The following is a 17,851-nucleotide window of genomic DNA, read 5'->3' on the forward strand; positions in this document are numbered from 1 at the left end:
TTTTTTTTTTAAAGATTTTATTTATTTATTTGAGAGAGAGAGACAGAGAGAGAGAGCACATGAGAGGGGGGAGGGTCAGAGGCAGAAGCAGGCTCCCTGCCGAGCAGGGAGCCCGATGCGGGACTCGATCCAGGGACTCCAGGATCATGACCTGAGCCGAAGGCAGTCGCTTAACCAACTGAGCCACCCAGGCGCCCCGAAAAGTAAGTATTTTTATAACTTGCTGTGGTCAGTTATACTCACATATTATTATTATACCATACTGCAAAACCCTTAAGCTCACATGGACTGTCTATAGTCTTAAGCATGAAGAATAATTTTCAGATATGACACTAGAATGAAAGTAATCATATAGTTATTTTCTAAAATTTTTTTGAGAGTAAAATCTTCTTTTTGTCTCTCCAAATGAGTTTCCTAAGGCATTTGACTTTTTTGTTGGTGGTGGTGGTTCTCTTTTTAGTGTTGTTTTTTGTAATTTCTGCCACATGTTAGTTGGGTTGGAACAAAATAGTCCAGTCATATATAAACTTAATATTTATACAAGCTCTTCTTGCTCTTCCTTAAGTCTATACATGCCAGTTTATTTTCAAGTGGTATTTTTATCTAAAATCTTTAATGGCTTCCTATTTCCAACCATGTGCAATATTAATTATGCCTACTGATTCCCTCACCACAATGTTATTTCCCACTACTTTGCCATATATGTCTTCATATTGGGCAGTGACTTCTCTTCCTCTTATTTTAAAGGTTTTGCTTTTATTCGTTGAATCCTCATTCTTTGTCACTTAGCTTAAGCCCATGTCTTTGATGATCCTTAGTCATTCATTTCTCTTTTCATTTCTTTGGGGTCCATAGATATATGTTCTTAGGAGGCTGGAAGTTTTTTGTTTTTTTTTTTAATTTAGTGTACATTTCGGTGATTATCTTAAAGTTATTATGTAAGGGTATTTTTCCATGTCATTTTAAATGCTAACTTGTAACAGAAAACTGCTGTGTGAATTCAGTACTTTTCATATAGCATTTACTGTCATATTTACAGCTGTGTTCATGCTAGCTGAAGCCAGACGATATCCATGTTCTGTACTAATGATGATTTTACTGTGGTTTGAATAGCAACACATGCTGAGAACAAGTTGGATTACAGGTGGTACTTAATAGTTAAGAGGCATCCTGAACTTTTAAAAGGCTGTGCTATTCCAGCAGATTTATTGAATCCTATTTTTTGTCTATATAGAGGCAGCAGATCACTAACAATATAATAGTTCCCATGCAAGGAAAAATGTTTCCAGTTCTAGTAGTTATCAGATTAGATATCTATTTGATTCAAATTTCTATTAACAATGCTACATTATTAACTTTCATATGAACAAGATAGTTTTATAAAATTATCAACTGATACTTTATTTAAATTATCATTCTTGGATTGCTATTTGCAGTATTTGGGTTAATTATGGGGCCTAATTGTCCTAAATCAACCTCAGACTTAACATGTTATATAATTGTGAGCAGACGTTCTTCACCTTACTGGTAATAAAGTAAAGATACAGAAACAGATTAAATATAGAACTGGATCTGAGACTATAACTTTAATGTCAGCATTTGAGTTTTAGCAAACTTTAATATTGTTATTTGAATTTTGTTATTTTTAATATTTGCTTTCATTTTCCTTTAAAATTCATTTTGATGTAAAGTTAAGGGCTAATATAGGCAGGAAGTACATTAGTGGTTGTTTGGACTAGGGGAAGAATGAGGGGATAAGAGAGTGATAACTAAAGGGTACAGAATTTCTATTTATGATGATGAAAATGTTCTAAAATTGTGGTTGCAAAAATCTGTAAATATCTGTAAAAAAACACTGAATTTTACACTTTAAATGAGAAATTGTATGGTATATGAATGCTATCTCAATAAATTGTCACAAAAATATAAATTTTTAAAATGAAAAAAATAAATAAGGTTAAGGGCTATACACTATGGAAAGCAGTATGGAGGTTCCTCAAAAAGTTAAAAATAGAACTGTCCTATAATCCAGCAATCACACTACTAGGTATTTAACCAGAGAATACAAAAATACTATTCAAAGGGATACATGTGCCCCGATATTTATAGCAACATTATCTACAGTAGCCAAATTATGGAAACAGCCTGAGTGTCCATCAATTGATGAATGGATAAAGAAGATATAGTATAGGGGCGCCTGGGTGGCTCAGTCGGTTAAGCGTCTGCCTTCAGCTCGGGTCATGATCCCAGAGTCCTGGGATTGAGCCCTGAATCGGGCTCCTGCTCAGTGGGAGCCTGCTTCTCCCTCTGCCTCTGTGCTCTCACCCTTCCTCTGTGCTCTCTCTCTCTTGATCTTGCTCTATCTCAAGTATATAAATAAAATCTTAAAAAAAAAAAGATATATATGTATGTATATGTATATATATGTGATATATATATAAAATATGTATATTATATATATACATACATACACCCACCCAATGGAATATTACTCAGCCATAAAAAAGAATGAAATCTTGCCATTTGCAACAACATGGATAGAGCTAGAGAGTATTTTGCTAATCGAAATAAGTCAGAGAAAGACAAATATGATTTCACTCATTTGTGGAATTTAAGAAACAAACAAGCAAAGGGAAGAAAAGAGAGGGGGGCAAACCAAGAAAACAGACTCTTACCTATAGAGAACAAACTGATGGTTACCAGAGGGGAGGTGGGTGAGGAAGATGAATGAAATAGGTGATGGGGGATTAAGGAGTACACTTGTGATGAGCATTGGGTGATGTATGGAAATGTTGAGTCACTATATTGTACACCTGAAACTAATAGTACACTATATGCTAACTAACTAGAATTTAAATTAAAAATTAAAAAAATAGAATATAAAAAAAATAGAATAAAGTTAAGGGCTTTAAGCATATGGTTTCATACTACTTTTATATTTGTAGGTATTTAAGTAACATGATAAAACCAAATAAAGTGGTCCCTGACATTGTTTATACCATGAAAGAGAGCCCATGTAGTAGTTTGAGAACCAGTGGTCTGTGCCATATTGAGTAGTACTTAATTTTTTACCTAGTTTATTTTGAACTCATTATTGGAGTTTGGTGAAGACAAATGAGTTCACAAAATAAGTCATCTTAGAACTACTAGGATGATTTATTAAACCATTAATTTTTACAAACCACCTTTGGGCAGCTGGGTGTAATAATAGAGGGCCAGAGAGCCCAGAAACTTGGCTTCCCACTAACTAGCCATGTGACTTCATAAATTGTTTACCATATGCTGGTCTTCATTCTTTAAAGCTAAGAACCTTCTTTATTTATTTATTTTTTTAAGATTTTATTTGTTTATTTGGCAGACAGAGAGCAGGAGAGCGTCAGAGGGAGAGGGAGAAACAGGCCCCTCTCTGAGCAAGGAGCCCGATGTGGGGCTCAATCCCAGGACCACGACCCGAGCCCAAGACAGTCACCCAACCAACTGAGCCGCCCAGGCGCCCCAAGAACCTTTTTTAATAAACATCTTCATTTCTACTTGCCTGGGAAATATAAAAGTCTTAGATTGAGTGTGATAGTACTGATTCACTGTAATAGAAGTTATTTGACCTATAAACCAAGTTGTGCCTACCTTAGATTTAGAATACAGGGTATCTGGGTGGCTCAGTCGGTTGAGTGTCTGCCTTCGGCTCAGGTCCTGATCCTAGGGTCTGAGGATTGAGTCCTGAATCGGGCTCCCTTTTCCCTCTATCTTTCTCTGTCTCTCATGAATAAATAAATAAAATCTTAAAAAAAAAAAAAAAAAGAATTGGAATACAGAAGGGCGCCTGGGTGGCTCAGTGGGTTAAGCATCCACCTCTTGATCTCAGCTCAGGTCTCGATCTCAGGATCGTGAGTTCAAGCCCCGTGCTGGACTCCACACTGGGCATAAAGACTACATTTTAAAAAAGGGGGGGGGGTGCTCCTGGGTGGCTCAGTTGGTTAAGCGACTGCCTTCAGCTCAGGTCATGATCCTGGAGTCCAAGGATCAAGTCCCGCATCGGGCTCCCTGCTCAGCAGGGAGCCTGCTTCTCCCTCTGACCCTCCCCCCTCCCATGTGCTCTCTCTCTCTCTCTCATTCTCTCTCTCAAACAAATAAATAAAATCTTAAAAAAAAAAAAAGAATTGAATACAGATTTTTATTATCAAAAGGTGGTTTGTTATTTTTAAAACAACTTATATAATTTATGCTTTTCAGATGCTATTTTGATTTAACTGGCAAATATGTGGTTTCTCGAGTTTGGGAGTTTTCAGTTCTTTGCCTCAATGAATTGTATATTTAATTTACATCATTGTTCCACTTTATGTTGGTGCATTACTTGAAAAAACTAGTGTGTAGCAACTTTATAGTCTATCCTTTTTTTTAAACTAATCTTTTATTACATCTTTCCCAAGATTTACAAATTATTCATTTTGAATATGGGTGGTTATGTAGATCTGTGGGGCACACTTCTCACTGAGTATGGTTAAGATTTAACAAATTACTTTTAACAACCAGAAAGCTAACAAATTTGTTGCTGTTTTTTGCTATAAACTTTTAATACTCAAGTTTCTGGAAGTGTTAAAATTTTAATAGTTTTTGTTGATATTCTGTTGATATTAGAATATGTAAATATGCAAAAAAGAAAAGCTTTAAATAGTGTCTTTTTCACCATTATTGATTTGGGGGGGAGGGAGCAGAGGATAGATAGGAATAAAATGGGAATGGTTTTGAAAAATATGAGCTGATGACTATCTAAAATTGTAATTGTAGTCATGACCTAGCTTTCATCCAACTCCCAGGTTTATCCCTACTATGAACAGGTAACAATTAGCATATATTCATATATAGGATTTCTTAACATATTTTAGGCCTTTACTGTGACAGGATATTTGGTGGAAGCACTTTGAGGGGCTTAAGTATGCGGTACCTAAAATAACGTGAAATAAAAGGTAAAAACTACTCTTCATACAAAGGTTATGCTATTAACCTTCCATCATTATCTTGAATGTATTGAGCAGATTATATGAATAATGATGGGATACTCTTCAGTGACCTCTGTTAACTGGCGACATATATTTCTTTGATGAAAGACCATGGAAGGAAGCCCCCGCCCACACACACACACACACCCCCCCCACATACACCCCTGGACTTTTATTACATGTGAAATACTATTTTTAAGAAACAAAAAAAATGTTTAAGAAACAATCTATAATTAAAATTCATTATAGTGACTGCCCTTCCTTTATTTTGCCAAGCTTTCCAGTGTCTAGCATGAATTTTATACTTATTGGGATGCAGTGCATCAGAGTCTGATGTACAGGCAAATAACAGCAACATTATTAATATTATTGCTTATAACAATAGCAGCAGTAATAATTAAATATTCCTATACACTAAGTATGAAGCTGCAAAATGCCATACTTGTACTTTGCCCTTGATCCTCAGAGCAGCACTATGAGATAATAGACTGTTTTTTTTATGTCTTCATTTTTACAGCTGAGGAAATTGAAATTTAAATACTAAGTGTAAGGTCTCTGACTCTAGGGCTCACATTCCTCCTATGTCATCCTATTTCTCTGAGATAGTCTAATGATAGTAGTTCAAAGCCCTCCATAATATAGCTCACTTAGAATACAACCTTACTGTTATTGAAATATATTCATGCCTGGGAAATGCTTTCGGTCTCAAAGTAATGCTTTTTGCCTAAACAGTATCTTTTCTCCAGTGTGTAGTTTATTCTGATACATAGTTGATTGATGATAGATAGATAGATAGATAGATAGATACCTGTTTTGTTTCCTGATGGTGATAATGACTTTTAGATACTTGCCCGAGTTGAAAACCAAAACTGGTGAAAAATAATAATTTTGGTTTTAAAAGTATAACTGATTATAAAGTAATAAAAATATTTTTATGTTGAGTCATAAGTTAATGCTAAAAACAGTTCCAAAGGAGAAATTAAAATTTTTTTTCTAGCTATCATTAATACTAGTGAACTTGTGTCCTCTACCACAAAGCAGTAGTTGGCTTCCTAAGGAGTCACCCCATTGTTAAAAAGCATGCTATTAAAATAGAAACAGCAGGGGTGGGGAGCGTTGGGGGTGGGGGGAGAAATGAAAGAGTTTGTGTTTGCAAAGATAGTTATTTTTCTTGAATAATTTCAATATGAAAAATATTTGATAGCTATAATTATAAACATGAACCCCAAAATTCACTAGGCAGATTTAATAACTGCATCTACTTTTACTTAACCTTTTGTCTTTTTTTTCTTATCATCAACATTGCCACACAGTGCATCTTGCACATTCTTAGACTCTTGTGAGTAGTAAAACAGAGTCAATCAACAAAGCAACTGTGTATGCAATTGATGTGGAAAATAAGTCCACAAATTCTGAATATAAAAAAAGAATTTATCGTTTACTAAGATTCTGGACTCAGGAAGGAAATGAAAGAGTTTGGCTGGATAACCGATGCTATTCCTTAACTCATCGGCCTTTTGTTACACACTTGTGCAAACAAAAATCCTCTCAGAATTACTCTGTTGTCAGCAAGGGAGGAGATGTTGGGGCAGTCACAATATGGTTGTCCTTTAGGGTTAACTTTTTATAAAGTAGTGCTAATAATCATTCAGTTCTGCTGTAACATAACAGATGCTTTCCTAAAAATCATGTGCTGTGCAAAATGATGCAGTAAAAACCTCAACGTTTATATGGAAAATGGATTAGTAGCACAGTGGTCATCAGTGACATCATTTTTTTAAAATAACCTAATTTTTTTAAATATAGGTAGAATAGCTTGATACATGTTGAATGGTTGAGAAATACATAAATAATACTACAGTAAGTATCACATTTTTATTTTTTTTATTGAAGTATAGTTGACACACCATGTCATGTTACATTAGTTTCAGGTGTACAGCATAGTAACTGGACAGCTCTGTGCTATGCTCACCACAAGTGTAGCTATCATCTCTTACCATACAGTACTATTACAATACCATTGACTATGTTCCCTGACTGTATATACCTTTCATCTCCATGACTTACTCATTCTGTAACTGGAAGTCTGTACCTCCCACTCCCCTTCACCTATTTTGCCTGTCCTTCCATCCCTCTCCTGTCTGGCAACCATCAGTGTGCTCTGATATATTTATAGGTCTGTATTTATAGGTCTGATTTTGCCGTTTGTTCATTCGTTTTGGTTTTCTTTTAGATTCTACATAGAAGAGAAATCATAACAAATCAAAACATGCTGTTTGGGCGTCTGGGTGGCTCAGTCGGTCATGATCCTGGGGTCCTGGTATCGAGCCCCGCATCGGGTGTCCTGCTTGGCAGGGAGTCTGCTTCTTCCTCTCCCTCTGACCCTCCCCCAACCCTGCTCATGCTCTCGTTCTGTCTCTCTCAAATAAATAAAAATCTTAAAAACATGCTGTTTCCTTGTGGAAATGGGTGGCAGAGAGTTACAGCTTGTAGATTATTGTGAAGTGGTGGAAGGAAGGCTGGCTGAAAGCTAAAGGAAAACTGTACTGCCAGATGTGGATAGGTGTGGCATGTAACATAGATAGATGTTTGAGGTGTATGTGTTTTGAGTTCACCTGAGTACAGTTGTCTATATTGACCTGGTGTTTCTCACTGATGAAGTCTGGCATAGGTAGGCATAAACTTCTCATTATGCTTAAATTGATACCTAATGTATCAATTGTGTTGGAATTCACATTTTCAAAACAAGTATTATAGCAAAACTGATGGTACTCTTAAGAGATAACCATGTTTGCCCAGTGAATAGGTAAAAACATGAGTCTTATCTGTTTACTGACTGCTGATGTGTGGGGGTGAGGAAAAGAAAGAAGTGGACAATTACTTCAGAGTTTCCGGTTTGAGATACTATGTGGAAATGACACTGTCAATCTGGACTAAATTCCCAGGATGGGCTGGGACTAAACACGACCCACTCTCTGGACCTGTGATGGGCTCACCTTCTCTTAGAGCACTTTGGCAGATACTGAATGGGAGTGGGGCTCTGTTAGCCATGAAGACAAGGAGAGTGGGTTTGAATAGGCAGCTAGCAGTATCACCTAAGCTTATCTGTGCTGAGTAAATTGGAGAGAAGTTCTAGCCTTTTGACTTCATGAAGTTCCAAAGACTGAATGAAATAGGATATTTTACTCAAAGCCATTTTATTTTTCTGGCTGATAGTACTGTATTCCTCTCATTTCAAATCATCTCATGCTAAATGTCTTTAGGTGTTCATTTGGAATAGCTTGGCCTTAAAATTCCTAACTTCTCCTCCACTAGCTTCACTATTCATTTTAATAACTCACTCCTGGGGCTGTCACTTGGATTTCGGTCCTTAGAACTTAATTTTAAACTCCAGTGGCGATTCTCTGTAACCATAATTTCCAACTTTTTACCTGTCCCATGCCTCCTAATCTTCTATTGGACCTCATCAAGACTTCTGGTCTTTTTACCAGTCTCCCCTTTTTGTCCTACTTTTTCTGTCCTCGTCTGACCTTATGCAAGCCAGTTCCATTCCCAGAACTACCCACACTGCATCCTTACCCACTGTTCTTTTGCCCTGTGAATGTGAACGCCCCATAGACTCCTGATCCCATAATCTAACAATGAGGTTAAGGAGTATATTGTGTATTTGTGGCACAACAGTTAATTTTTATTCTAAGCCGGGCCTAGTGGAATGTATTCTACTTTATAATGAAAATAGAGGTTTATAGGCTGCCCCCTGTTTTCATTGTTTCACTGAACTCTTCAGTATCTCATTCCTCTTCATCCCTTGGTTTCTAACTACAATTATAATTAGAAAAGAAAAATTTGGAAAACACCATGACTTGTATTGCTTAATATATCATCAGCCTTGTATTATGATTAAAAACAACACATGAACAGCAACATATAAATTCTGATGGATTCTGTTACTTATTTAAATGAAGCAAAAATCCTTACTTATAGATGTTTTTAGCTTACTTTAGAAATTTGAGGACCAGCAAAGCATGAGTAATTCAAATGAATATTTACTAATACATTCACTTTGGAAAGGTAGCAGCTTAGTTAGTGAGTCAGCTAACCACCCTTTCTGCTAGGGTCTTTGGTTTGGAAAATAGCATGCTTAGAAATATGTCCATGAGAAAAAGGCCATTTCTAATCCTCAGTTAATTTTCATTTTGTCTTAGTTCTTATTTGTGAAATGCTTGCAATTATCTTTAGAGGAGTGCCTAAGGACTGTTTGTTTATTCTCAAGGTGTTTCCATTTTGAATAGTGCTACCCTAAGAGACTGGACATTTAAAACATGTGAACTCCTACGCAACAAAGTGGCAGAAATAATGGTATTTATATGTTAATTCCATGAGTCCCTACATTTAAGTCTATTCCCTCTGGCCATATACCAGGTGGAAAAAAGCAAGGACTCCACTATTAAAAATATCAAATCAGATAGTTCCAGCTGGGGTTTCCCAATCATTTAAAAGGCAAAATATGAGGTCACTTTTAATATCTTAAGTGGATAACTATCTTAGCATTTACTTTAGATATTAAATCTGAGGTGCTTATCTTTGCCTTACTAACTAGATTGTACCGCTAGCAGTTTGTAGCTTTTGAGTGTATTCCTTAAGAGCAACATTGGCACTTAATATAGGGTCAGTTGTTTTCCCCACTTATCTTTCCTAGGAATATCCAATTCATCAATACACTAATCTGAAAAGTTGACTCACTAATTGGATTTAAGTGCCACAGGACTCTTCGACACATTATTTTAATCAGTTTGTTGGAAAGATCAATTTTCTCATGGTTGAATGCATATAAAAATGAAGCAACTAAATGAGTTACATAGGAAGGTTGGCACATCTCATTCCCTAGAGATCTTTAAGAAGAGGTTCTTAATTGTGTATCCAAAATGGTTTGTGGTCTTTAAATGAAATTTGTCTGGAAGCAGGAAGATGGGATACCTATCCAGGCCTGTGTTTCTGGATCTCCATCTTACGTTGACATTAACTTTCTAATATTTAGTAGCTGGTGTTTGAGTTAAGAGAAGAAGTCATCTCTTTTTTTCTTTTTAAAATTATTTTTTATTTAGTGCCATTTTAAAGTAATGAACACAGTAATCTTGTGTTAGTTATGGTTGAGTTGTTTTTTTTTTTAAAGATTTTATTTATTCATGAGAGACAGAGAGAGAGAGAAGCAGAGGGAGAAGCAGGCTCCCAAGTAGCAGGGAGCCCGATGCGGGACTCAATCCCAGGACCCTGGGATCATGACCTGAGCCGAAGGCCGACACTTAACCATCTGAGCCACCCAGGCGCCCTATGGTTGAGTTTTGTAAAGACAAAATTTTTTTAAAGGCAGCCCTAGAGGCCTTTTTTGTATTGACTGCTGTTAAGGAGTACAGTGAATGTAAACAGTGTTTAAAGTTTCAAGCTAGAAGGAAAAAAAAAGAAAGAAGGAGCAGCAAGTTTAAGGTCCAAGTGGTTAAGTGATCTGTAATACTTCCTTCAGTGGTCTTCGTTCCATTTTTTTCTAATTTAAAAATTTGGAGAAAAAAAATGAAGTTTCAAGCTAAAGTTATAGTGACTACTATAAAGGACTACAGTTAATTTGAATACCAGTTGTTAAAGTTAAAAATTATATTTTTATATAAAGACCACAGATTGAGGATGAAATTTAAAACATAAGCACATATGAGAAAATGTTAATGCTGACACTTCTACTCTTACAGATCTTTGTATCAGCCAGGTTCTGCACTGCTTTGTGTGTGTGTGTGTGTGTGTGTGTGTGAGAAAGAAGGGCAAGGGAGAATCTAATAAGATTGGACAAGATGTCATTGCTCCCAAATAAGGAATTACTAGGAAGACTCATAAAGTATGAATCTGCATTCACTATTGCTAATTATGAACCTTACCCTGATTTTATGTTTGTCTAAGGGTAATACTTACGCTTAGGATTACATGTATATAATTTTAAAATAAATAAAATATGGGTGCCTAGGTGGCTCAGTCGGTTAAGTGGCTGCCTTTGGCTCAGGTCATGATCTCAGGGTCCTAGGATTGAGCCCTGCATCAGGCTCCCTGCTCAGCAGGCAGTCTCCCCCTGCTTGTACACGTGCTCTCCCTCTCTCTCTCTCTCTTTCTCTCAAATAAATAAAATCTGAAAAAAATAAAATATATACACATTGGGGTACATACCCTCCAATTTTTTTTACTGATAGAGTATATCAAATTATCAGAAATGTTTGGAGACAGTCAACCTATAGTTGATATATTAATTAATCTATCTGTATTAATCCTATATGTAAGGTTAATCTCTATATTAACCCTATAGCTGATATATTATTCTCTCCTTTTTGAAACATGTTGGTTCCTTGCATCTCTAATGCCACTCTCTTTTGATTTTTCTTTTTTGGGGGGGGTCTCCTTTTATCCCCCACACAGAATTCCGTCATGGTCTTCGGCATTTCTGACAAGTAGTAAACAATAGGTATAAATGAGATTGGCCCCTCAAAAAATAATTTATGTGACAAAACCAAGAGGTAATTCCAGATAAGTTGTTTTAAGATTGTTTTAGGCAGTGCTAATTTTGAAACACATTTAGAGTCCCTACAACCTTTCCCTGAAAGTCACTTTGAAGAGGACAGTATTCATTTGAATGGGCAAATTCTGCTGTGTTTGATATTAAATCAAGCCTAATATTTCATAGTCAGATTTTGTATATCTTTTTTAAATCCCTTTACAATGCATAATACATACTGGAGGATTCCATTGTGTATGTAATAAGTACAAATAAACTTTCACTTATTTCAGAGTCCTTTTTTAGGATCAGATGATCGCTTTGAACTGAAGCATTTTTTTTTAATTTTATGTTTTTAAACTTAGGATTGTATTATTAGTCAGCTATTGCAAAAAAACTACTGTGTAACAAACCATCTTAAATTCTGCAGTATGATAAGACTACTCAAAGCCATCTGCAGATTCAGTGCAATCCCTTTCAAAAATCCCAATGGCATTTTTTGCAGAAATAGAAAAATCCATCTTAAAATTCATGTGGACTCTCAAGGGGCCCAGAACAGCCAAAACGGTTTTGAAAAAAAAAAAAACAAATTTAGAGAACTTGCACTCCCTGATTTCAAAACTTCCTATAAAACTATAGTAACCAAAAGTATGTGATACTAACATAAGAATAGACATATAGGGTGCCTGGGTGGCTCAGTTGGTTAGGCAACTGCCTTCGGCTCAGGTCATGATCCTGGAGTCCCGGGATGGAGTCCCGCATCAGGCTCCCTGCTCAGCAGGGAGTCTCCTCCCTCTGACCCTCCCCCCCGTCATGTGCTCTCTCTCTCTCTCTCAAATAAATAAATAAAATCTTAAAAAAAAAAAAAGAAAATAGACATATAAACCAATGGAATAGAAGAGAGAGCATATAAGCAAACCCTGGCTTAAATGGCCAACGGAATTTTGACAAGGGTACCAAGACCTTTCAATGGGGAAAGGATGGTCTTCTCAACAAATGGTGCTGGGAAAACCAGATATCCATATGCCAAAGACCTTACCGTACACCATATATAAAATTAACTGAAAATAGATCGATTACCGGGACGCCTGGGTGGCTCAGTCAGTTAAGCATCTGCCTTTGGCTCAGGTCATGATCCCAGGGTCCTGGGATTGAATCCCGCATTGGGCTTCTTGCTCAGCAGGGAGCCTGCTTCTCCCTCTGCCTGCTACTCCCCCTGCTTGTGCTCTCTCTGTCTTTCTCTCTCTCTGGCAAATAAATAAAATCTTTTTTTAAAAAACGGATCAATTACCTAAATATAAGAGCTGAAACTATAAAACTCTTAGAAGAAAACATAGGCCAGAAGCTTTATGACATTGGATTTAGCGGTGATTTTTTAGATACAACACCAAAAGTAGAAGTGACGAAAGTAAATCTAGATTAATTTGACTTCATTGAAACTAACACATTTTATGCATCAAAGGGCACTATCAAGAGAGTGAAAAGACAATCCACAGAATGGGAGAAAATATTTGCAAATCATATATCTGATAAAGGATTAATATCTAGAATATATAAAAACTCTGATAACTTATAACAACAACAACCCAATTCCAAAATGCGCAAGGGACTTGAATAGACGTTCCTCCAAAGAAAATATATAGATGGCCAATAAGCATGTGAAAAGATGCCCAGCATCACTAGTCATTTAGGAAATGCAAACCAAAACCACAATGAGATATCACTTCATATCCATTAGGATGACTATTACCCCCCCCCAAAAAAAGGAAAAATAATGAGTGTTAGTGCTGTAACGAAATTGGAACCCTCATGCATTGCTGGTGGGAAATGTAAAATGGTACTGCTGCTCTAGAAAACAATATGGCAGTTCCTCAAAAAGTTAAACATAAAATTATCATATGATCCAACAATTCCACTTCTAGATAGATACCCAAAAGAATTGAAAGTGGGAACTCAAACAGATATTTGTTATGCTATTGTTCAAAGCAGCATTTTTCACAATAACCTAAAACAACCCAAATGTCCATCAACAGATGAATGTATAAACAAAATGTATTATGTACATATAATGAAATATTATTCAGCCTTAAAAAGGAATGAAGTTTTGATACAAGCTATAATACAGATGAACCTTGAAAACTTTATGCCAGGTGAGATAAGTCAAACACAAAAGGACAAATATTACAGTTCCACATACTTGAGGTACCTAGAGTAATTAAGTTCATAGAGACAGAAAGTAGAATAGAGGTTACCAGGAGCTGAGGTGGGGGTGGGAGGAAGTTGGAATGAGTGCAGAGTTAATTGTTTAATGAGTTCAGAGTTTCTGGCATAATGAAAAAGTTCTAGAAATGGATAGTGGTGGTGGTTGCACAAAATTGTGAATGCCACTGAATTACACATCTAACAGTGGTTAAAATAGTAAGTTGTATGTATTGTATACTTTACCAATAGTAAAAATTCAGCAGCATACAACAATAAACCTTGATTTCTTGCTCATACATCTGTGGGTCAGCTAGAATTCAGCTCATCTAGGCTTGTTTTGAAGCTGTGGTTTGTGTCCTGGTCTGCTCCTTGTGTTTCTCAGCTTCCTTGGACCAACAGCTACTTGAGACATCATCTTATGGAGAAAAGCAGAAACGCTGAAGGGCAAGTTCAGCTGCACAAGCACATTTCAAGCCTTTACTGGCATCACATCCACTGATACGTCATTGATAAAGCAAGTCATATGGCCAAAGCCAAGAGGCAAAAAGTTACCTTCTGTCTACCTTGAATCTATGGCAAAAGTATGGATGAATACTACTACAATACGGGAGCAAAAACTTGAGAGTAAGAATTCAGTGCACCATAGAGATAAGCTAAGACCTTAAAAAAAAATTTTGGCAACATTGAAGAATAAGGCATTACTCATTAGTACATTATCTGAGGCTATGAAGTTTTAGCTAGATATTAGATAATGGCTCTAGTGCAGGAGACTTATGAATGTAAGAAATAGGCATATTTTTGGGTTTCTTTTAAAGTTGATACCAGACATATAGAGCTTTAGACAGTGTAGTAAAGTGAAATGAAAATTTTTCTTCCTTTCTTCACCACTTTTCACCTCTTATCTTCATTTTGATCCTTTTCCAACCCTGAGCAAATGTTCATCGAAATGGATTGTGGTGTTCTCTTGGGTAAAATAAGCATTGTTGGATTTTTGAAATCTTGTCAAATGGCACCGCAACTACTAAGGATCCAGTTCCTCATTAGAATAAATAGAACTTTTCCTGTGAAAGTTAAATCTTCTTTTTCTTTCCTCTTTTTTTTTTTTCTTATTTTTTTTTAGATTCTTGTCATTCATTTTGCAGGATTCTGGGTTGGGACTTTAGCCATGAAAGGTCAATATAAAAGTTAATGGGGGCTTATGACATAGCAGATAAACAGGGAGTCCAGAACAGATTTTCTTGATGCATGTTTGCCCTTTCTATTATGCCAGCTGTGTCAGAAACTCCACTGTCTCCCACTTACCACTTTTGCATTTTTCTTCCTTCTTCTCTTTTCACCTCACTTGTGCAGTTCCAATTATCACCTGAGAGTTTTAATTGGTAGTTTTACATTGATAATTTTGGCCAGTTGAGCTGCCATGATGCTGACATCACTCTCCAAAACTGAAATTTAAATATTTATCCTTTTCCACAAATATATTATGATATATTCTGTCAGTACAATAATATACATAAAACTGGTACATTTTGTATGGGAACCACCATTTTGGATTATACCCTTTCTCCCTTGGTTATGTCCTAGAAATCAAAAAATAATCAATTGGTGAGCTTAATAAGCTACTTAATAAATTTTGTATTTCAGAATATGAGTGTCTTATGTTCAAAATTCAAGTTTGTTATAAAATTCAACTGCCTAGGTGACCCATTTAGTGTATATTGAGCTTCATGTAGACATTCTTAAATGGGATTGCACAATCCTGTAGGCTGTCTGCCATAAATTCACTGACAGTGTGTACTCAGAAACTATAGGTGTGGAGAGCTTAATTGCAGCAACTAATATCCTTTTATTACTTGAAATCTTTTCAGTTGACCTTCTTCTATTATTTAATTCCATTACATACCAGTAATTGCATTTATTGAAGCCCATGCTTCTCCTTATAGGAGGAAATGCTGATCTTTGTAAATTTCAACTATAGGAAGGGAAATGTTCTTTAATAAATAATTGAAAGACTTTTTTCTACTTTTTACAATTCAGTGCTGGTCCTGTTGCCATTTATGTTCAGAGTATTTTATGAATGGTAACTAGATTATGGCATCTAGAAAATCATCTCTTCAAGACATCTCACAAGGTGTGCTACGTAATAGCTTATTGTAAGTAGGTTAAATAGACTGGCTCTATCTCAGGTGGCTTACTGTATTAAAAAAGAGTTTAATATTTCGGCTTTACTGTTGAAACACCAAATGAATTCTGACATCTCTGATGAGATGATTAAAGTTGGGAATTTTTTCTTTTGACAGCATTAACAAAGAGAGCATCGTAGATGTAGAAGGTGTAGTGAGAAAAGTGAATCAGAAAATTGGAAGCTGTACACAGCAAGACGTAGAGTTACATGTTCAAAAGGTAACTTTTTTCAAAATATAAATTTGGGTACAGAAATAGATTTGAGTGGTTCTCATAACCATTCATATCAAATCTATATGTTCTTAGAGTTGATATAAAATATTGAGATTTATAAATCGATTACCGAATCAATTAGCTTTTGTCCTATAACAAACCACCCAATACTTAAAACATTTATTTGCTCATGATTCTGTGTATGGGGCAGTTAGAGTCAGCCTGTCTGGGGTGACTCATCTACTCTGCATGACATCAGCTGGGCCTACTGATATTTCTGGGACATTTCTCCCTGTGGCCTCTGTTCGTCCAGCGGGCTAGCCCAGGCTTGCTGACATGGTACCAGAGGGTTCCCAGCAGCAAGAAAGGGAAGCCCTAGTGTGCAAGCACTTTTCAAGCTTCTCCTTGTGTCACATTTGCTAAATATATCATTGGTCAAAGCAAGTCACATGAAATAACTTAATTAGATTTAAGGGATGGAGAAAGAGATTCCACCTCTTGATGGGAAGAGGGAACATCATTGAAATAAGACATGTATATAGGAGGCTGAGGAATTATTAGAGCCATTTTTTGCAAACAAACAATATACCATAGTCACATAGGGAAAAATAGAAAACACATCTAAAAAGCTTTGTTTGCTATTATGAATGTATTTTGCTATGAACTTTCTTATGACAGTATACCTCTAAAGGTTGATTAATTATACTAATTTTTAATGATTATATTTCCTTATAGTCATTATATTACTGATACTTTATAGAGAAATCAAAAGAGACAAAACTGTGTTGGTCTTACATTCCAGCAATAACTTCCTTTCATAAAAGATTTTTCCCACGTCTATTTCCTCCTCAGAAATAAAAACTATTAAGTGCTCGTTATCATTGACTTTTAAAATACTATAAGTGAACTCACACATATTTAGTACTTTTGAAATAACCCTGCAGTTTTGAACCTGCAGTTCTCAGGTCCAGGCCTAGTTTGTATCTACCATATGCATCATTAAATTTCTCTTAAAGTAGCCACTTCCTGCCCTTATCCCTGTATGTGTATTTGCTTGTGTGTGAGCATATATAAGATAGAGCAGTCAGGCAGATTGACAGATTGCAGAAAGATGGACTCATACCACTCATTTGAGAGTAAGGTCATATTTAACTGGACTCATCATGGGAACTCCTCAAGACTTAGAAAATCTTGTGTTTTTTACTGACCTAACTTGCCAGATTACTTTTTTTTCTTTGTGTGAGTTTCATTTCAAACCCACCACACCAAGAAGTGTGTAACCTATAAAGGCAGACCAACCTAAGCGTATGCTGACCAAGTAAAACAACCCCAATCTTCCAAGTAACATATCTTTTTCAATACTTCAATAAATAAAATTTTAGTGAGTAGAGCAAATGTATTCTAAAATATTCTAATTATCTAACATTCAATACAACCCTAATAAATGATAAATATAAAGCCTAAAGAGCTTACAAATTTTGCCTTAATGGAAATAATTATGAACTGTCTCACAAAGTATAAAGTGTTATATCTTAAAAAGGGTCTTATAGTAAGCACTGACTCTTATCAGTTATTTATTTATTCAGCCAGCAGTTACTGAGTACATACTTTGAGCCAGTACTGTGTGAAGTTGTAGGATGCTCACAACCTAATGAAGTGAATTTCTACTAGTTATAAAAATAGAAGAGGGAGCTGTTCCATTCTACAACTTTGCATTGGAAATCAAGTT

At 35.9% G+C, this 17,851-nt stretch overlaps 1 protein-coding gene across 2 annotated transcripts in view; it reads left to right on the top strand.

Moving 5' to 3' along the window:
- The window catches only part of DARS1 (aspartyl-tRNA synthetase 1), a 58,733-nt gene that overhangs the window by 21,850 nt on the left and 19,032 nt on the right, over window positions 1-17,851 (top strand). For both annotated transcript variants that reach the window (XM_081814563.1, XM_006748181.3), the window contains one exon: window positions 16,026-16,128. In XM_081814563.1, coding sequence (XP_081670689.1) covers window positions 16,026-16,128 — 103 coding nt within the window. The remainder of the gene's footprint in view (window positions 1-16,025; window positions 16,129-17,851) is intronic.

Source organism: Leptonychotes weddellii, chromosome 3 (assembly GCF_054177405.1).
Source record: "Leptonychotes weddellii isolate Sample4059 chromosome 3, ASM5417740v2, whole genome shotgun sequence".
Classification (NCBI taxonomy): Eukaryota; Metazoa; Chordata; class Mammalia; order Carnivora; family Phocidae; genus Leptonychotes; species Leptonychotes weddellii.